This window comes from Kickxella alabastrina (genome assembly GCF_025024165.1).
Source record: "Kickxella alabastrina strain RSA 675 chromosome Unknown BX661scaffold_16, whole genome shotgun sequence".
Taxonomy (NCBI): Eukaryota; Fungi; Kickxellomycota; class Kickxellomycetes; order Kickxellales; family Kickxellaceae; genus Kickxella; species Kickxella alabastrina.
Window position 1 is genome coordinate 222,295 of NW_026251487.1, and position 20,193 is coordinate 242,487.

The 20,193-nt window shown below is 52.3% G+C and overlaps 7 protein-coding genes across 7 annotated transcripts; 3 read left to right on the plus strand and 4 right to left on the minus strand.

The window, feature by feature from the left end:
- Nucleotides 1-1,497: 1,497 nt before the first annotated feature.
- Nucleotides 1,498-3,136, plus strand: BX661DRAFT_184668 (S-adenosyl-L-methionine-dependent methyltransferase; the record flags this gene model as incomplete). Its single annotated transcript, XM_051536568.1, has 4 exons — nucleotides 1,498-1,524; nucleotides 1,675-1,870; nucleotides 1,903-2,182; nucleotides 2,239-3,136. 4 exons carry the CDS (start codon nucleotides 1,498-1,500, stop codon nucleotides 3,068-3,070), a joined length of 1,335 nt encoding a protein of 444 aa, XP_051390563.1. The 3' UTR covers nucleotides 3,071-3,136.
- Nucleotides 3,137-4,046: 910 nt separating this feature from the next.
- On the minus strand, nucleotides 4,047-4,648 carry BX661DRAFT_163922 (uncharacterized protein; the record flags this gene model as incomplete). Its single annotated transcript, XM_051533334.1, has 1 exon — nucleotides 4,047-4,648. The coding sequence occupies exon 1, from the start codon at nucleotides 4,641-4,643 to the stop codon at nucleotides 4,047-4,049; it is 597 nt and encodes a 198-aa protein (XP_051390564.1). The 5' UTR covers nucleotides 4,644-4,648.
- A 1,051-nt stretch (nucleotides 4,649-5,699) lies between these two features.
- BX661DRAFT_184680 (uncharacterized protein) lies at nucleotides 5,700-6,183 on the minus strand. The gene has a single exon (XM_051536569.1). The coding sequence runs from the start codon at nucleotides 6,098-6,100 to the stop codon at nucleotides 5,864-5,866; it is 237 nt and encodes a 78-aa protein (XP_051390565.1). The 5' UTR covers nucleotides 6,101-6,183; the 3' UTR covers nucleotides 5,700-5,863.
- A 476-nt stretch (nucleotides 6,184-6,659) lies between these two features.
- BX661DRAFT_38978 (uncharacterized protein) lies at nucleotides 6,660-7,279 on the minus strand. The gene has a single exon (XM_051539127.1). The coding sequence runs from the start codon at nucleotides 7,124-7,126 to the stop codon at nucleotides 6,806-6,808; it is 321 nt and encodes a 106-aa protein (XP_051390566.1). The 5' UTR covers nucleotides 7,127-7,279; the 3' UTR covers nucleotides 6,660-6,805.
- Nucleotides 7,280-7,429: 150 nt separating this feature from the next.
- On the minus strand, nucleotides 7,430-8,986 carry BX661DRAFT_184682 (glycoside hydrolase superfamily; the record flags this gene model as incomplete). Its single annotated transcript, XM_051536570.1, has 1 exon — nucleotides 7,430-8,986. Exon 1 carries the CDS (start codon nucleotides 8,597-8,599, stop codon nucleotides 7,433-7,435), a length of 1,167 nt encoding a protein of 388 aa, XP_051390567.1. The 5' UTR covers nucleotides 8,600-8,986.
- An 89-nt stretch (nucleotides 8,987-9,075) lies between these two features.
- Nucleotides 9,076-10,438, plus strand: BX661DRAFT_184684 (uncharacterized protein). Its single transcript, XM_051536571.1, has one exon. It carries the CDS (start codon nucleotides 9,201-9,203, stop codon nucleotides 10,407-10,409), a length of 1,209 nt encoding a protein of 402 aa, XP_051390568.1. The 5' UTR covers nucleotides 9,076-9,200; the 3' UTR covers nucleotides 10,410-10,438.
- A 148-nt stretch (nucleotides 10,439-10,586) lies between these two features.
- Nucleotides 10,587-19,372, plus strand: BX661DRAFT_184685 (uncharacterized protein). The gene is given in 2 exon segments (XM_051536572.1): nucleotides 10,587-18,442; nucleotides 18,455-19,372. The coding sequence occupies 2 exon segments, from the start codon at nucleotides 10,641-10,643 to the stop codon at nucleotides 19,266-19,268; spliced, it is 8,616 nt and encodes a 2,871-aa protein (XP_051390569.1). The 5' UTR covers nucleotides 10,587-10,640; the 3' UTR covers nucleotides 19,269-19,372.
- The last annotated feature ends 821 nt before the right edge of the window (nucleotides 19,373-20,193 follow it).

A 20,193-nucleotide genomic window follows, 5' to 3' on the forward strand; every position in this document is an offset into this window, starting at 1 on the left:
ATCCAACAAAAAAGGATGAGTGGAGAATCAAAATTTTAAACTCATAAAGACCCAGCGACAGCTATTTCTGCAACACAACCTGGGGAAAAAAGTCCCAAGAATTAAGCTCACGTGCATTGACTCTCTGCCCCCCTTTATTTTTCAGTCGGCAATTGAGCTTCTGCCTTGAGTGATGGTCAGACCCATCTTCTTTTTTGTTACACTGTATTTCAACATCAGTTAATATTTCATATTTTTTGGTCCAAAATTCGAAAAGAATAAAACAAGCCTTTGCAAAAAAATAATAATTCGTAAAGAGGTCGCTGTATCCTCGACTATTATTACACAACAACAGTATGGCACAGCCGCGCGTTGGGCGGATATGCCCACGGCCAATTCGGTTCCTAAGCTGCTTCGAATTCCGCATGCCACTAGCAGTTCAACTGCTAGTCAACAAGCGCACCAAGCCAAGCACAAAGCAGGCTGCAAAAACACCCAGGAACTCGCCAAACCCACAGTCATTATTGACGAGGAGTACGAGAACGACATATACCGGATCTGGGGGCCACCCCAGACAGCCAAGCAACCGCCGGATGACAAAGCCACACGAGTGACTGCGCAATTTCTTACAGGCGAAGACCTAGGCGCTTGGGTGTGTCCGGAGATCGATATACGCGCCAGGCGCGAGAGAGTGCGAAGGCGCCGCGCAATGCAGCTTGTCGAGCGAATCGCCGCTCCACGATTGGAAGCACCCGCGGAAAATGATATTGAACGGAAGACTCAGAGGGGACGGAAGCGCAGGCTCAGCGACACACCCGAACTGAGACTGAATCTAAAAATACCGCGGACAAGACAAATTAAATGTTATGGTGGAGAACCTGGCGGAACGCGCGCATAGTCCGGAGCTAATTCGGCCACAGTCGCTGTTGATCCCCGAGCTTCTGCCCCAAGGCATGTTCCGCAGCACCAAGGCCCCGATGTTTGGCCACTGCCCAGCGAGAAGCCCCCGGAGCTGACCCAGGATGACTCGCTGCCGCTGACAATGCCCGTGATGATGATGGAGTCAGCGGATGACCAGCTCGGACTCGGACTAGATCTGGGATTCGATATTGCTCAGCAGGCAGAGGGTGTGCAGGGATATAAGAGCAGCCCATCGATAATGGAGATTGCGATTTCTTAGAAAAGGACATCGATGTGTTTACACCGCTCAATATGCCCAGGAGGACCAAAAAGGGCAGATCGGTATTTTCGGTTCCGCTCACATCTCTCCCCCGCCGTCGCATGATTTGCCCGCAAATCTTATGAGCGACGACGATGGAGCTGGGAACAGAGCTGGTTTGGTGGTCAGGAGACAAGCAAAAGGAAAAAGACCTTATTGGCGATATTCTTAATATGACATTCTAGTCGTGGACGTTACTTTAGTGAATATATAATTTTATGTATTAATAATTTCCCGTTTTTTCGGGTTTAAAGCGGTGTTGTGACTTATTGCCATACCTTTGAAACATATTTCAATGCATGCTGCCACAACAGAACCAGCGCGCGGTCGAGGCTAAGCCTACTAACAAATTTCTAACGCAAAATCAATTTTATTTTTTATTTAATCGAATCGCCAACCACTTTATCTTTTTTGTTCAAAAACGCAATGATCCCGGCCTGGCAATCCGCAGTAGCGCGCTGCGTCATGCAGCAAAGGCAAAGGCAACCGCATCTGCTTCAGCCTCATCCTCATACTCGGCCATCTACAGGTACAGCACGCAGATATTTCGGCCCGACGGCAGCTCAATCAAGGTCAAGGAAGAGCTGGCACCACTGACAAAGCATATCCGCAACACAATCCTATCCACAGGACCCATCTCCATAGCCAAATACATGCAGACCGCGCTGATCAGTCCCGTGGCGGATACTACACGCGCGGCCAAGTATTCGGCCGTTCCGGCGATTTTGTCACATCGCCGGAGATCAGCCAGATGTTTGGCGAGATCATGGCAGTCTGGTACGTTTTGCATTGGGAGATGCTGGGCCGGCCAGAAAAGACCTCCTTTATGGAGCTCGGTCCTGGCCGCGGCACCCTGATGGCCGACATGCTCCGGGCCGCTAAGCGGTTCCCAGCCTTTGCGGCGAGTATCCGCGCAGTGCACTTTATTGAGCGCAGTCCGGAGCTGCGCAAAATGCAGCATGAGAAACTGGGCTGCAGCTGGGAGTCGACAAGGACGGTGGAGGACAAGAACGACAAGGGGACGCCAATGCTGCGACTAGCGCTGACGGGCTGACCGTCCGGTGGTACGACCTGATGGAGGAAGTTGAGGGCGGCAGCGATTGCGTGCCGATGGTCATGGCGCACGAGTTTTTCGACGCCCTGCCAGTGTACAAATTTGAGAAGGGCGCGGGCGATCAGTGGAGCGAGATCCTCGTTGACGTCGCTGACTCGGACGCTGCGCCGATGGCGGCCGCTGCAAACGCAGGCAAAGTGGACGCGAACCAGCTGGCAACGCACTTCAAGTACGTGCGCTCGCGCAGCGTCACCGCTAATGCGGCACTGGCCCTGAACAACCCCAAGTTCTCGTCCATGTTCAATAAGGGCGACCATGTGGAGGTTTCGCCAGAGTCCGCGCGCGTGATGACGCAGCTGGCCGACTGGATCTCGGCAAACAACGGCATGGGCCTGATTATTGATTACGGCCAGGACTGGACCCAGGGTGATACGTTCCGTGGGATTAGAAGCCACAAGTTCGCTAATCCACTGAGCTCCCCCGGATTAATGGATCTAACCGCCGACGTAGACTTTAGCTACCTCCGGTATGCTGCCAAGGGCAGGGCCCAGTGCCACGGCCCGGTGGAGCAGGGTGCGTTCCTGCATGCTATGGGCATCCAGGCGAGGCTGCAGCAGCTGCTAAAGAGCACGAGCGATGAGAACGTGCAGAAAAACCTCGTTGATTGTTATACGCGCCTGACTGATGTGCAGAGCATGGGCAGGATCTACAAGGTTCTGGCCGTTTTGCCCAAATCGTCGCAGGCCGTGCCCATTCCGTTTGCGTCGCCGTCAAGGGAGGCGCTAAACACGCCCAAGGTCGAGAAGATTGTCAGATAATTAGACGCGTTTATTTATTTTTTGGCGAATAAATAGCCTTAATAAAATAACATGAGCAAAGGAAAATAATTAATTTAAAAGGCAAGAGTCATGCTCTCTGGAACGACTGTGTTTTCCATCGACACAATCACCTGCAGCACCGGCTTGCCGTCCTTGGTCATTGTGCTGAGAATAGTAGTCGCACGCGGACTGACTTCCTGCGTCTGGCGCAGGTGGTCGGACTTGTTCAGAAGAGCTGCGTCGGTGACGCTCTTGAATAGCGGTCTATTCGTGGATATCGAGCTCAGCTTTGGCAGCATGCCTGTTTCAGCCAGGCCCAATTCCGGATCAGTGAATTTGCGCCCCCAGTTAGCGAGCAAGCAGCCGACAAGTCGAACAGCGGCATACCAGCGGCAAACTTCGAGTCGGGAAAACCATAGCCTACATCCACCTTGCCATGGCCACTTGCCATGTCTGTCAGCATAATGTCTATGCTCTGCCGTGAGGACGTAGGCGTGGCTGTGGGTGTCTGCGGACCGGAGACAGAGGGTACAATAAAGTCGAGCGACTCTGCGCCAGGCCATTTCTCGCTCGGCGCAAATGGCTTTATGGCCCAATCTTCGGTGAACGACAGCATAGCTGTGGACGTCGGTATATCTGTAGAGTCTGGCACAATTGTGAGCCCGACATTGGTTCTAAACAGGGGCTTGACGTAGGGTCCCAGGGTGGTGAACAACTCGCCCTTGTCTGGATCCTCGCGCCGTACGTGTGCATAGCCTGCTTGTTGGTCATCTCCTCAGTGATATACTCACTGATGTAGACAACCTGTGTCGACGTGACTGTGGTCTCTGAAACATACAGAATCACCGTTCCTGGATTTCTGTCATTAGGTCCCTCATCCTCTTGCTCGTCGACAATGTCCTCGTTAGTCTCTGCCGATTCATTTTCATCAGTCTCGACTTCACTGCCAGCGGCTTGACAGGATCACTGACGGTAATCAGCGGGCGCGCATCGAGCAAATCCGGCAGTGTGTCTTTGTCCGGGTACTTTGCAGATAGCAGCTTTGGCTTCCCAGGACATTAACCACCAGCAGTTCCTTAGCCGTATACTCCTGCTGTTTACCGTAATTCTCAATTCTCACATCAGCGCAATTCATGTAATACGGTCTCTCACTGATAGACGGAATCCATGACCATGCCAGCACGGCGCTCTTCGACGCCGGCAATCTTTCTGGAATCGGTACCTCGTAGCCACCGTTGACTGTGTCCAGGAAGCAGTTGCCAAGTTTATCCCAGATAACAGCAAAGTTTTCCCCATTATCATATGAAATGGCAAACTGGCAGTCGCCACCTTGTCGGGTCGCTGTGCCGTCGAAGGATACTTTGAGATTTTGTCCGGCTACTAGTGTGCCTTGGATGGGGCCCGCAGAAGTGTTTCGACAGGGGTATCCGATTTTACCGCCGAGAGGTGACTTCATGTTATAGTCGACATCGTCTGCGCTTATATAGAATTTACTGAACTTTGAGCGTCGTGGAGGTGGCTCTCGCACTTCTACCTGTGCTTGTGTCCCCAGGCATGTCAAAAGAACCAGCATTGACGTGGATACTCCCCGTAACAGCATATTATATAATAATATAAAAATGTATTTGGAAATGTAGGAATTAAATAAACAAGTTTGAACAAACAAACAAACAAACAAACAAAAACAAGATATTTTGAATGGTTTGCTAAGAATATCTGGCCAACACGATACAAAAAATATGCATATCCAAATATTTCCACTTTTTCTTTTACCTCCACATGTTATTAGCAAAGCAGTATACCTTTTTTTAAAAAATAAAGCGTCAATCTACACATTTTTTTGGCATAGCAGTATATTTACTCTACTTTGTGCACAATCTGTTCACTTATCCCCGCACATTTTGCTAATCACATTCTTTGTTCAAACTTTGCGATATAGAATTAAAAACACAAACAGTCCGAGAATGCAAGCCCAACCCATGCTTGAGTATAATTCTGGTATCCCTGTCTGCTAGCAAAATGCAGTTTTTTATAACCACCACCATTAGTAAAATATTAATATCGAGATGAATAAGGATTAGAACCATTTTGCTGTTGGTTAGTTGTAATATTCAAGCATATTATTTACAACATTGGTAGACACGCCACATATTTTTAATTAATATTTTATAACCAATGGAAAAACATATTACCAAAAAAGACATCATATATCTCATTTTGCTTTGCTCGACGTGTGCTTACATTGTAATGTTATGTAGTGTTATAGTAAGAGGGGGTGTGAGGAGCACTAGTTGTCTAGTGTTAAAAGTTAGGGGTGATTTATAAAAGGTTTTATTACTGATATTTCTAAAGTACTACTAGGGCCGGCCTCATATCATATACGTGCCTTGTCGCCTTTGTTGTGCACATTGTCAATTGTGCGCTCCGTTGGTGAGAACTGGATCTTCTGCGAGCAGACCAATATCTTGGCAAGTCAATGTTGTGGTTTTCGCGTGTATGCGCTCATGCGTGTGCATTGCAAAATGGGGAGCATGTTTGGGCATCAGTTTAATGTCTCCCTAATTTACGCCTGCATTATCCAATTAGCGTCCTATGAATCGGCACGCAGGTGGAAACCTGTTTCGCGATTCTCGACCTTAACATCCACTTTCATATCTTTGGGGTTGTGCAATAGTAACAAATGTTTTTTATTTATTATTTAATAAAAAGGCAACATTTAAAAGTAATGAATAAACAGCCACGTTGCCAGTGCAACAAATGGCCAGCAAATGGTCAGCAAATGGGAACTCAATCTTAAAGAATTGCTTTAATAATGCCTGCCACAATTCCTATGATTATATTTAATACATGAATGCTTGTAATAATGCCGAGCAGTATAACACCGGCTTTCAGATAGTTGTCTCTGGTCTCTTGGGTCATTTCGCGCTTGTACATGTGCGCCGAAGCATCACTGGATTCTGCTGGCAGAGCAGTAGCAAAGCTAAACAGAAAGCACATAAAAAAAATAAACTTCTGAATGAGGTGGTTCATGGTGTTGGGTTTAACAGTGTTGGTAAATAAAATAAAGCGCAGAATATGGATACTAATAAAGTAATAATTATGTTGTATGTGAAACAGAAAAAGAATGTATTTTTGTATAGCGCACTCATGGAATATCTGCACAGGAATTCAGTATTAGAGGCTAATGAAAGCCAGCTTGGCATACCCTTTTTTTATTTTATAATGCTTGAAATTATTCCTATTGAATCATTTAAAGACTGCAATTATATAGAAATAGCTCTTTTTGTTATAAAGCGCTCCCCACAATGCTTTCTACTTTGTGCTGTGCTGCGCAAAAAACAAGTGCACTGGTGGCATGCATAAATAATCAGCAAACACAAATATAAAACCAATTAGTTTCATGTGTGCATTGCCTAAGGTGGTAATTGTGGTGATTCTCACCATATAAGCTCAGTTGAGTCGAGAGTTTGCGAGCCAAGTCAATGCCGAGCAGGCATTAATGCAGCAGCGGTCAAGATTTATAGCTGCCTATAAAATGGTAGCAGGAAAGGCTAAATAGGAGGTTTTCTCAGCTTTGGTTTTAACAATGATTTATTGTGACCATTTTCCGCACTAAATTTATATATTATTTTTGTTTTAAAAAATAAATAAATCAAATTGCTACATGCACCTATGTGCTATGACAGTGACTATAATCCCAATTCGGATGAAGCAAAGTGAGACAAGGCACCATGTTTATCGCTTAAAACATACACCTGCGCATACAGTGCTGGTAGTTCCAGCTGTCACGGCAGCGCCGGTTGCAATTCCGCCATCTCCAGTTCCAGTACTGACCCTGATGACCCTGCTGGTCTGCTGGGTCTGCTGGGTCTGCTGGTCCTGTTGACCCGGCTGACCCGGCTGATTCGGCTGGTCCTGAGGTTCAGGGAATGCATTGGCCATTGCTTCGGGGGCGGCCTCGGCTTCAGCAAGGGCATCGGCATAGGCATCGGCGCGCACGACAGCGGTGGCAAAAACAGCGACCAGGGCAAGAGTGCTGAATGAGAAGAGCTGCATGTTGAAAATGATGGTTGCTGGTAAATAAAGTAAAAGTGTTTGCGGTTGTGAGTAAAAAAGAGCAAGAGTGCCTAAAGAACTGCCAACTGGAATACTCGAGAAACCGTGTCTTATTTATACATGCCATTTTTAGCAATAATGGAAGCAGCATCCTGTACATGTCATTGCTGGAAATGATTCATCCTTTTGTGAACATGCTTTTAAAGCGCTGACATCCAATGCTACCCGAATCAGTTTGTATCAAAATCAAATTTTACTGAGCATGTCTATTAAAAATGTCTTTGACAAATATTCAATTAAAATTGCTTAATAGAATGCAGCAGCAGCAAGAACAGCAGCGGCGGCAGGGATAATGGAAGAGGTTAGTGACCAAGCACCGCTGGAGCTCGAGTCGGAGTGGCTGCTCTTGCCCTGGCTCGAAGAACCCGACTCGTTGGTTTCCTCAACGTCTTCATCGATGGTGCCCTCCTCAGAGCTCGAGTGCTTGTTAGAGCTGCCACTCGAGCTGGGGCGACCTCTGGTGGAAGACTTGCTCTCCTCATCACCCTCGCTTTCGCTCTCGGTCTCGAAAAGCTTGGTGCTGGGGACAAAGTCCTTGCAGTCGTACATGGGGGAAGTAAACTTGGGAGATTTGTCGCCCTTGATAACACCCCAATGCGTCTCAACATCACTGGCATTGGTAACAGGCTTCCATGCCTCGTCAAATGCGCTGAACCAGATGTAGTCAATCTTTTCGAGGTTTGCGCGGCAAATAAACTCCTTCATGTAGCGGTGTTCGTTGGCGAGCGAAGGTACAGCATCATCGTAGTTGCCTCCGGCGTCGGGCCAGCCAGTCTCGCCAACCACAACCTTCTTGCCATCGGCGAGCTTCTGGATATCATAGATATGGCCGAACACGGTGTCCTGGGCATCCTCAATCTTGAAGCCCTCCCAGAAGGGGAATGCGTGGACGTTGACGTAGTCGACAGCGTCAATGAGAGTCTTGTCGTAGTAGGGCCAGGTCTCCGAAGCGGTGACGGGGATGCTGCTCAGACCCAGCTTGGCTAGGGCAGCCTTGACGTCCCTAACCTTGGCGGCAACCTGCGCCGAGGTCTGCTCCTTGCGGTAGATGGCCTCGTTACCGACGATGATGGCGGAAACTTGCTTCTTAAAGTCAAACTCGCCGGCAAGTCGGATCAGCTCGTCGCGGTCGTTCTCATAGACCTCCTCGTACTCGCTGACCCACAGGCCGAGCTGCACCTTCCAGTCAGTGCCCTCCATGGCGCGCAGTACGGGCTCGCCTTGGTTGCAGTCCTTGACCGAGTAAATGCGCACCTGGTTGGTGTACTGGCTGAGCACCTTGAGGTCGGACTTGACAGTGTCGACCGTGGGGCACTTGCCGGTGGTCAGTTCCTTGGGGTTGTAGGAAAAGCCGTTGAATGTGGCTGCAGAGGCGGCCGCGGCAAGGGCGGCAATCGAAACAGAGAGCTTCATGGTTGATGCTCGATGAGAGTGAACTAAAGGGAGAGAAAAATAGTGAAGGTGTAGGGAGAAAAAGTTGTCCAGCAACACGGGATGAAAGAAAGTGTGTAAAAGTGTAAAAGCGAGAGGTGCAGAGGTGTGTATGAGATAGAACAGAAATGGCTACAAGAAAGCGAAAACGGTTTGGAAAGCGCGAGTTTAAAAGAGTCGAAACAATTGGGCAGCCCGCCAGCACAATAGGATCGCAAACCAAAAACAAAAGCATCACACATGGCAGTATCGATCGACAATACACACACGCTCTCACAATAACAGTGGACAGAAAAGAGAAGACCGAGTTCCCCTCAAAAGCCAAAAATAGATCAATAAAAAAAGAGCGCAATTGCGCAGTGGTTCGTCTTAGCGTAATTAAGAAATCAAATCAAAAGGCTCTTTTGGAGGAGCTCAAGCTTTTTTCATGCTCGATGCACCCGCGTCTCTCTTTCCTCTTTCTGTTTAACACTTTTAATTTTACTTTATGTGGTTAGCTTAACTTCACTTCACTTCAATTTGGTTCAAGTCACATTTGCTTGTCAACCCACACACCCCCATTTTCGACACAACACACAATACAATGGCGGACGAGCAGGATAAAAGAAAGGCATGGCAGGACAGATATCGTAATGGGTTTTTCCTAGCACCCATGGTCCGCATTGGCTCACTCCCAATGCGCTTGTTGTGTTTGGAGTACGGCGCCGATTTAGTATGGTCGCCCGAAATTGTAGATAAGAGCATTGTTGGCGCAGAGCGTGTAGTCGATGAAAAAAGTGGTATCATCTCGTACATAAAAAACGACAAGGATATATTTGCCACACTCCCAAGCGAGAAGGACAAGCTGATTTTCCAGCTTGGTGCTGCCGAGCCCGAGATGGCGCTCGCCGCGGCCAAGACTGTGGAGCAGGACGTTTCGGGCATTGATCTGAACTGCGGCTGTCCCAAAAGCTTCTCTATACTGGGCGGCATGGGCGCGGCGTTGATGGCCGATCCCGATCGCCTGTGCGCGATTCTCGATATTTTAGTCAAAAATCTCAACGTCCCAGTGACATGCAAAATCAGAGTTTTTGACGATGTTGAGAAGACGCTGGAGCTGGTTCGGCGGATAGCGGCCACCGGAATCACAGCACTTACTGTCCATTGCCGCACAAGGGCCATGCGTCCATCTGAGAAGGCAGTGTGGGGCCGGCTGAGGGACATTGTCAAAGAGCTGCCAGATCTGCCTATAATCCTGAATGGCGATGTATTTGAGTACAAGGACGTGCAGCGCGCCCGCGACCGCATCGGCGTCACCAGCGTCATGACCGCCCGCGGAGCTGCAGCCAACCCATCGATATTCCGGGCCGAGGGCAAGCTGTCAGCAATGCACACAGCGGTCGAGCTGACCAAGATATGCGTACGCACGAGCAATATCTTTTTGAACACAAAGTTTATCCTGCTGCAAATGCACCCGGAGACAAAGTCCGACGATTACATCCGCCTGCGCTCGTCGCGGCGTTACAAAGAGATGTGTGAGGCTATGGGTCTGGCAGAGTTTTACGAGTCTGAGGGCGCTCAGCTCATCAATGACCGCGCCGAGCCGGCGGGTACTGGCAAAGGTGCGAGCAAGACATCGGCCGCCAAGCGTGCCAAAAAGCGGGAGCTAGAGGACGGGGATAGCAAGGCTGCGCATGCGTCCAAAGCTCCCATTGATGAGGGATCAGTGATTTTGGAACCTGCCGATGCTGTAGAGGACTCGGGTCCAACCGATGCTGTTGAAGAGCGGCCAGCCAAGCGTATCAAGGCCTAATTTTTTCCGTTGCGAAATGCCCACGTCACGAAATAAAAATAAAAGCAAGCTTGATTCGTGTTTTTCTGGACACATAGAGCTGTTTGCTTTTTTTACTGAATTTCATTTGCTTTTGTCAATCGAAATTCGCATTTGGTTTTTATTATTTTTCTCGTTTTACATTCCTATTATTTTTTTTACACACATACATACACATTTGAACGAACACACTGACAGTCCTTAAAGCAACACATGCCGCCCAAGCCAGCCTCGACTTCCAGTGGTGGTGCCGCCGGTGCAGGGAGGCAGCGCACCCATGTGTCAATTTTCGATCGCCGAGGCCAAAAGCCCAACCGCACGCAGGCAGGAAAGGGAAGCTGCATCACGACCTCGTTCAACCAGCCGCCAGGCCACCGCAACTCCCAGAGCGGCCACGCTGACGATGCCGGCACCCACGGGGCTTCGGCCACGTTCAACAAGATATGCGTGCTTAGGGTGCACGAGGAGGCGTTCTCAGCAAGCGACCTGGTTTTGAACCCGTCGTTCTTTCCTGGAATTAGAGTTGGTGATATAGTGTCTATTCGGCCGCTGGCAGACGGTGACGAGGGCGAGATGACATCGCCCAGAGCCTCCTTTGACACCAACGATCCGAGTGGCGGCGTGCACAGCAGCGACCCTGTCAATATTGGGAAGGGCAAGGGCGTTGTGGCAGCAACAGCATCATCGACTGACTCTGGGAAGCCCAGTGTGGTCTCTACACCTGGAGTTGTCCAAACTGGCGACAGAACCGACACCAGCTATTCCGGAGGACCAGACACCAAAGGCAGTAGACCCTTGCGACTGACTGATGCGGGGAATGGCGGTTTCCGGCGGGAGATGGATGAGAAGCGCCGCATGGGCGCAAACGGAGGCAATGCCGGCAGCAGCACTCTTCTCAACGATTCTAGCAAGCGGATGAACATGCCCGAGGATGACTCGCCGCTGTTCTATGGCAACGACAGCGGCTACGGAAGTGTCCATGCGGATGAGGATGGAAACGACGTAACTGTCAAGCCTGTACCAACGAACGAGATTCTGTTGCAGGTGGGTGACATCAGGAAGGACGCGCCGCAGATACAGGCGTCGATTATTAGCCATGTTGCGCGAACTGTGTGGGGCGACTACCAGACGAGCCAGCGTGTGGCAATTCGCAAGGTGGACACCAGCAGAAGCAGCGAGCGCGACGCCATCCGCGCTGACTTTGTCGAGATCGCCTTCCGCGATCAGTATGTAGGCCGCAGCGACATGTGGCGGCTGTGGCGGGCGCTGTCGCACAAGATTGTGCACATCAACAAGCAAACCAACATTGAGGGGCTGATCAGGGCGTCGGTGCGGCGGATTTACAAGGACAAGGTCCAGGTCCCCTGCGGCTACATAGACAACAAGACGCAGCCGATCTTTCGTTCAGAGTCCGGCCGCTTTATTATTTTCATTCAGATGTCGGAGGAGATGTGGGCGTACCAGGAGGATGGCAACCTGTGCTTTGAAAAGGCCGTCAACTGCTTCCTGGCAGACCTGTTCCGGCGCTGGCATGTAGAGCAGCTCAATCACATGGTGACGATTGTCATGTTTTCGCGCTGGTACTACCATGTGCGCGACAGCATGTACTTCCAAGACCTGATCTACGACGAGAGCTGCAAGCGGTACTACCGGGACTACTTCAAGGTTATTGCGGACATGGAGGTGCGCTCAGACTGGTCGGCGTTTCTGCCGGACATTTTATCCGAGTTCAACACTTACCGCCGCGACATCCAGGAGCTGGTGTCGAGCGTTGGCCACCGGCTGCGCGGTGATCTGAGCAAAGCTAGCCAGGGGAACATCCTCGAGGCCATCAATTTAGGGATCAACAGCTTTTCGAGCAACCATGTCGACCGCGACTTGTCGCGCACTGGGCTCAGCACCGTGGTGATTACGCCGTCATTTGGTGTGTTTGATGTACAGAAGAAACTGCTGCGCATGACAACCGAGCGCATGCTTCACTACGGAATGCGCGTCGACCTGGTCTGTCTGGCACCAAAGCCCCTGTTCCGCCCGCCGGTCTTCCGATACAAGTCTTTGCCGGTCCCCCCGGAGAAGGATCAGCGTTGGGCAATGTATCTCCGCACACAGGGCAATTTGGACACGAATGCGGCCAAGGCCGCCGAGATTAGCTCTGCCTCGCCCGCGGCGGATGCGGCCGGTGACAGCGGCGGGTACATCAGCGCCGCGGCTGCGGCCGCGGCCCCGGCCAAGGAGCGCGTTTCCAAGGGGATTGCAGGTCCCATGACCGAGGCCATGTTGTCGGTGGATCCCATTATGATGGACCCGCTGTATTTTAACGAGGAGTACTGGGAAAACGAGCTGCTGCCGTATCTAACGGGGTCTCGCTTCAAAAACGACACCGGCTACAATAACAGCGGCCGCGAACAGCACTCTGACGCTTCGAATGCTGGCGCGGCATCTTTAAATCGTGGCGGCCAGCCCAATCGCGGCAGCGGCTCGGTCATTGGCGTCCTGCTGAGCGACAAGGACACAGCAGTTGGCGACATACCTAGGAGCATCAATGATCTCACCCTGGACGAGTACCCGTTCTTTACGCCGGACATATCGACTCCAGACGTCGATCGGCGCGTGGTGCACTGCTACTTTCCTTATTGGGTTGATTGCGGGTTCTACAACTACACTGACGAGCGCGATGCCGATCGTCCCGACGATTTCAGGCCGGTGTGCAAGATGGGCGATCTTTCAGTCAACGGGGTTGCCAGCTATCTGCACAGACCGCCAACGATTCCCGATCTCGAGCTCCGGGCCATGGACACCGAGCTGGCGTCACTCCTGGGACTGGAGGCACACCTCGAGTCGAGCACCGAGAGCATGGTCGGCGAAGTGTTGCACCCGCAGCTCACCCGTGGCGACAAGAGCAGCTCGACAGAGGCACGCCACATGACAAGCTTGTCCAAGGACGGCCCGCACGGGCGCTCTGTGCGCCTTGCAACTGTCTCCGATCGCGAGGCGCTAAAGGAGCTTTTTGACAAGTTCGACCGGCGGGCGATTGTCAGCACGGATCTCGCCTCTGTCGCGCCGTCAGGCGAGTTGGTGTATGTTTCTGGAGCCACGCATCCCAACAACAGTCACATAGCGGCGTCTTTCACTGCGGCGGGGCTAAGCTTTCCGGGAAGCAGCGGTATTGGTACCGGCAGCAGCGAGCACCGGTACCCGCTATCACATACGCCCGGTACGGTCCATGCCACGCAGCCAAGTGCTCTGCCGTCCAATGCGTCCGCAAACTGGGACGACAGCAGCTCGCATCCTCATCAGCAGCCGCATTCCCACCAGAACTCACAGCGCCACCCTGACCTCCAGACGTCAGTGTCTGCCGAGATTGGGCTTTCGGCCAGCGCAGACACCGCGGAACACATGCTAGCAACAGTGTCGACGTCAGCCTCGCCCAGCCTGCATCACGGCCACCTTTCAAAGCTTCCCCTGGAGAAGTTCCAATCGCAGAGTGTATCATCATCGGTCCCACGTGAGGCCAAATTGGGCGGTGGCGTCAATTCATCGGCACTGCGGCAGCGCTCCTCGGTGTTTATGCGCAGCAGCGCGCAGCGCAAGCGGCCACAGCAGCAGCAACATAATTTGGCCTTCAAGGCTGATACTCCGGAAGCAGACGTTCATGCTGATGCAGCGCACTCTTCCCTGCAGCAGCAATCTGAGAGCCGCCACCCGTCGTCCAGCGCTGATCCCTCCTCTGAGATGACTGTGCCAATGGCAGTCGCTGCGGTGGCTACTGTTTCATCTGCATCTGGTACTGCGGGCAACGCAAAATGGCGTGATGCTACGCCCGACAAAGCTGCTCAGTCTGGTGCAGACCGCGTGGTAGAGTTGCCACAGTCTGTCAATCGAGCCCAGTACATGCAGGGCGGCTGGGAGATGGCGGCCAAAGACCCGCTGATGATTCCACAGACTCCCAGTGGTCGCAGTGGGGTGTCTGAGTCTATGACCAAGCAGTCGCACTTGGACGACCACATCAGGACGTTTAAGGGCGCGGCTGCGGGCCACGACATGGGCCATCAACAGCAGTCTATCCATTACTTTAATTCCGGAACAGTGAATCCTGTCGCTACAGTGCAAAGACATTCTGCGTTGAGCAGCGTGTTAATTTCCGATCCCGAGTTCCAGCTAACGCTCCCCAGCGGCCAGCAGACAGTAAGTGCGTCCTCGGTTGTTGCTGCCACGGCTGGAACGATGGGCACTGCATTAAGGTCAACTTCGACGCTTCCTGCTGTGTCCGGTGGGCACAAAGGCAGCTCACCGCAATACGGGAGGACTGCATGGGGCAGCGACCGGCACTCGTTGGCCGCGCAGCCGACTGATTTGTCACAGCATTGGCCGCGCAGCCGACACTATTATTCGTATAATCCATGCAACCCGCATACCGAGCTGCTGCCGAACACGGTAGTGTCGCAGCGGTGGGCCCTGGCTTTCCCGACATACTGGCTAGTCTCTAGCTATACGCCCAAGTGGCGGTCGCTTTGCACGCCGGCGTCGCTGCCGCTGGTAACAGACTACCGCCCAAAGGACCTCGAGACGTTTTACACTCAGTACCCCTACCACGTGCAGACGCCGGATATCGACCTCTACGATTCAGGCAACTTGCCGCTGGACGACTACGACGAGTTTGCGCAGTTTATGACTGGTCACACTGCGACATCAGCCCCAGCGGTGTCTACAGTTGGATCCGGAGCGAATATCGGCGCGGTCTCCAGCGGCGCTGTCATGAGCGGTTCAATGACCAATTCGCAGAAGACTGACCGGCTGACGCGCATCAGGCTCAAGGAGATGGTGTACCAGCGGCTGGCGCAGGGTTTCCAATTCATTAACGTCGGGGACGCTCCTCCGGGCGCTTGCAAGAATGCGGGCAACCTGCTGCCTCGGATTGGTAGCCGTGGGGTGCGCACAAAGCTGAGCGGCGCACGTCCAGACAGCGGCGACCGGATGGGTAGTCGCGGGTGCAACGAGCCGACCGGTCCTTCTGGGTCGCCACACTCAAGCCTGCTGCCGGTCGGTGCGATGCAGAACTCGGAGAAGGCGGTGTGGCTCAGCAATGGCCGCCAGATCCAGAAACTTAAGCTCCAGGAGACCAACGGACCTAGCTTGACGCCTGGCATTGCTGTGACGCGGTGGGAGCGCATCAAGCGCTTTGACCAGACGGACTACAAGTACCGGCTTCAGATGTGGTCGCGCAACAACAAGATGGGGTACATGCCCGCGGATCTCGGCTTCTGCTATCCGCACGATGAGGAGGTCAACTGGAACAACCTCGACTATCTTCTTTTGGGGTACCAGCCTAACCTGAACAAGTCGGCAAAGTACTGGCGCACGCGCTATATCCTGATTCCCGTGGACCAGCTGGGAAACGACACGATTGTCAACACAAAGTCCAACCCGCTGCTGTCCGTCGAGGACGTGCGCATCGCCAACTTTGAAAAGTTTTTGGATCACATTCTGCGCATGCTGCGCAAGGACGAGCGCAAGAAGCTGGAGGATCGCTTTTTGGGCGCGCTGCCGTCCGACATGATTCGCAGCTCGGCGGTATTTGGCAACCAGGCGGCCGGCGAGTGGGGGCAGCCGAAGCAGCTTCAGGAACAGCAGCCGCGGCAAAAGTCGGTGGCTGGCGTGGCGCCCGCGACTTCTGTGGTCGCTGGCAGCAGTGCTCAGCCGCCAGTGCAGCAGTCGGTACATTCGACCAGCACGTCAGTTGGAGTTGACGGCAAGAAGACTATTGGACTGAACAGCCTGATGCCCAGCGCGCTGATGCAGATCAGGTACACGACCATGTACCCAGTCCCGTACCTGATTAACCAGCTGTACTACTACATGAACGACAACATTTTTTCGGATCCTAGTCTTCCCATTTCGCTTCCGACGCCAGCGGCTCCAGCATTGGGTCTGCACGAGGCACTCAATGTAGAGTCGCCGTTTGCACAGCTGGCTTACGCCCTGCAGCACCCAAAGGCCGGCGTCAGGCTGCGAAACATCAGGTGGCACTACGTATACTTTAGTTCAATATTTGTCGGTTACCAGCTGGTAGACTGGATTCTAGTCAACTTTGAGGGCGTCACAAGGCGCTCGCTGGCGGTGGCCGCTGGAAACCGGCTGATGGACCGCGGGCTGTTTGTGTCGGCGCAGAACAAGAACAGTTTTATGGATGGCCACCATTTTTACTTGTTTACCGACTCTGTACTAGCTCACAAGGGCCAGCAACTGGCAACCACACAGCAGCAAGTAGCAGCAACGCCAGCACGCGGAGCGCAGAGCTCATTGATGTCGAGTATCGGGCTCGGCGACAAGATGGGCCGCTATGGCACAAGCAGCAACAACCCGTCGCCGAACGCAAGCCGTCCAGCCAGCCGCCAAGGAAGCAAGGCCCCGTCGATGATCAATGAGGGCGATTCGACCACTGTTTCTGCAGCGACGGTCTCTATGGGAGCTAGCACCTCAGCCACGCCTGTTGCCACAGCCTTGAGCGGGACTGGCATGGCCTCGAAAAAGCACACACTGACAAAGACATCAATGTCGCGGGAGACGACGCACGACTTATCGGATCCATGGGCCAGTGAGCCACAGCCGGTCAGCAAGCTTCGCGCGCGCACGGACACGGGGGGCAATATTGCTGCCTTTTCAGCGGCTGTCACCGAGCTTGCCAGCTCCAAGTCTGCGGCGCATGCCGGCGAGACAGACAGCGGTAGCAGCAAGCCTCAGCGTGAAGCTGGAGTGGTGGACAATTGCAACCGCCCTGGGCGTCAGCAACGGCTGCATACCCGGGCATCACAGGCAGGACGCTCCAGCGACGGCAATGTTGCGGCTGATGAGCACAATGCGGCTAGATACTCGGGCCAGGTGGCTCCGCCGTCCGTGGGGATCAAGGGTATTGAGTACACACGGACTCCCGACGTGTTCCCGAAGCTGTCGGCACGCAAGAGCAAGCGCCCGCTTCCAAAGACGTTGCACCAGTCGAGGATGTTTGGGCTGGATTTAGACCAGCAGCGCAAGTCGACGCGCAGCGAGCACTGCCTGGTGCATCTGGATGCGGTGCAGAACCCGATGACATGCTTCCATCTGTCGATCAATTGGCTGAACTGCACGAACTACCGCATCGACGACATGGTTCGCGGGTGGGCGCGAATGGCTGAGCGCTGTGGCATGAGGCTGGTTGAAGCGCCCCGGGCGCAGGACACGTCAATCGAGGATTGCCACCCGTTCCATTCGCCAATCCGGATTAACCTGGGTCTGCCGCCGCCGCCTGTCGAGGGCATTTTCGACGACGAGTGGGTGTCTGACTTTGCGTACTTTGGCAACTCTGACTCAGAGCCCGACATTAGTGACGACGACGGGTACAACACCGATGCTTCGGAGGGCAGTTCTGAGAGTGCAAAGTCTGTCGACAACGAGCGGGCGTTGCTGGCGCAGCGCACACGTACGGTGAAGCGGATGAGCAAGTGCATACCGACGTATCCGTTTGAGCGCGAGCTCTTGGAGGAGCAAGATTTTATTCTTGATGTTGAGGCCGAGGACAGCCACCCACATACCAGCATGTTGAATCGTGAGTACACGTTCACGCGGCAGAAGCACGAGTACACGCAATATGTGCACCGCTCGGGCACGGCGTTTGTGCAGATTTGCGGGCCGGGTGAGTTTTTGTGGATCAACAACTACCTGTTCACATCGCATCAGACCCACCTGCGCCCGCAGCAGCTGAACAACCACCAGCAGCTCCAAGCGACAGCCACTTCGCAGATGAGTCTCGGGTCCTACTCCATGATTCGTGGCGATTCGGGTCCAGCGACAGCGCCAGCATCGTCAGGACCAGCAGCGGCAACGTTGGCAGCATCGGGTATGGCGATGGGGACTACTGTGTCAGCCTCGGACACGTCGGCGGTGTCGACACCACCCAGTAGCAATGCCAGACAGACCATTCGCACATCTGCTCAGCACCAGGCATACCAGTACCAGCACCAACATCAACACCAACATCAACATCAGCATCAGCATCAGCATCAACTGCAGTCTGGCAGCTTAGTGCCTGGCAGGGGCGCTGGTGAGTTGGACAATTACATGCTCCCGTCGGCGACGGGCAATTCTTCGGTGTCCAGGATGATTCCAACATTCTATCCAGTACGGCACACGCACGAGATGTGGCCACACCAGTTCCAGGAGCCGCCAATCATGAACAGCATTTACGGCCAGAAGCTCCGTATTCCCGAGTGGTATTCGATGCAGGTGGCTAACAGCCCAGGCATGCTGCCGGCAGACTTTGATTCTGTCAACGCGGCCATCACACGCATGGCGATTGAGCGGCATAAAGAGGGACATTCGCCGCTGAGCGGCATGTCTTCACACACAGGAGGCAGCGGCGGCAGCAATGCAATGCCTGACGGTGACGTGTTTTTCAGGCAGCCGAAGGGCCAGGCGCTGCGCAAGTCGATAGACCACATTGGATTGTCGACATATAGCGACGGGCGCAACAATGAGTGGGGCACTGGCTCGGCCACACCGCCGTTGGGATCGGCATCAGCATCAGCGTCGGCGTCGGCGTCGGCATCGGTATCGATGTCGATGTCGATGTCGACTTCAGTATCGACGTCGAACGAAACCAACCCGGACACGTTACGTGCCAACTTTATGGAGATATGCAACGACCCGAACAGCTTGGAGATGCTGTGGCAGCAGGCGATCAACAGGTACCGCAATGGGTGGCGTAACTATCGCTCAGGGAAGCCAGCGACCAACGAGTCGCCTAAGAGCAAGCCGATGGTCATTGACATGTTCAGCGAGGGCATGTGGCGGCACAAGCAAGAGTGAGCCCGTTGATTTTTTGTTCATTTTTCAATTTTAGATACTTTCCAGATTGGCAATATGTAGATTCTTGGATTCGTGTATTGTTCATTTTTAAGCTTTCAAATTTATCCTGAAAGTTTAAAATAGACAGGTGGGGATTTTGCTTGGCTTGGCATTATCTATTTTTATATTTTTCGAAGGGTCACTTGCAGAAACTGCAGAGCAGATAAAAATGACATCCCCTCAAGGCTTGTGAACACACAACCATCTCAAACCAACGCACTGCAAAGGAGAAAGAAAGGAGACGAATAGGAGAGACGAGAGAACACACAAAGACAAAAACAAAAACAACGCTTGTTTTTGTTTTTAGTTGTTCTTTATAGATGCTTCGCTCTGACCAAATGTTTATTTTCTAGTGACATTATCTTTTTTTCCCACTTTTAGGCGCATTAAATATCACATCACATACACAATTTGAAGCATTGTTTACTTCACGCATGGGTTTTTTGCTAACCAAGAGAGAAAAGAAAAAAGAAAAGCCAAGACGTTTTTGAAACTTTGACAACGCTGGCTGTTGTTTTACTACCCCTCATTTTATTTTTTTATACTCTGTTTTTTTAATCTTTTACCACTCTGTCGTCGTCACATATTTCCTTATAATCTTTTTTGTAGAAATCATCGACAGCAGCCGTAGACACTCCCTCTTTTTATTTTATTTTTCTTTGTTTTTGATCCCCTTTTTCTATATTCCTCTGCATTTCACAACTATTTTTTCCTCGGATTTGTTTTTTGTCATTCCTTGTACCTATAGAATAAAAACACACTGATTAAACGACAGACCAAACGGACCGGTAGACAGAGTACATCATATAGCAGACAGGAATACCATGAGGATTTGTTTTCAAGCGGTTGCAGTGGCGGTGCTGTTTTTAGCATAGGAGTTGTACAA

Coding starts and splice junctions, on each gene's coding strand:
- BX661DRAFT_38978 (XM_051539127.1), bottom strand. CDS start 7,126: ATGCAGCTCTTCTCATTCAGCACTCTTGCCCTGGTCGCTGTTTTTGCC.
- BX661DRAFT_184684 (XM_051536571.1), top strand. CDS start 9,201: ATGGCGGACGAGCAGGATAAAAGAAAGGCATGGCAGGACAGATATCGT.
- BX661DRAFT_184680 (XM_051536569.1), bottom strand. CDS start 6,100: ATGAACCACCTCATTCAGAAGTTTATTTTTTTTATGTGCTTTCTGTTT.
- BX661DRAFT_184685 (XM_051536572.1), top strand. CDS start 10,641: ATGCCGCCCAAGCCAGCCTCGACTTCCAGTGGTGGTGCCGCCGGTGCA.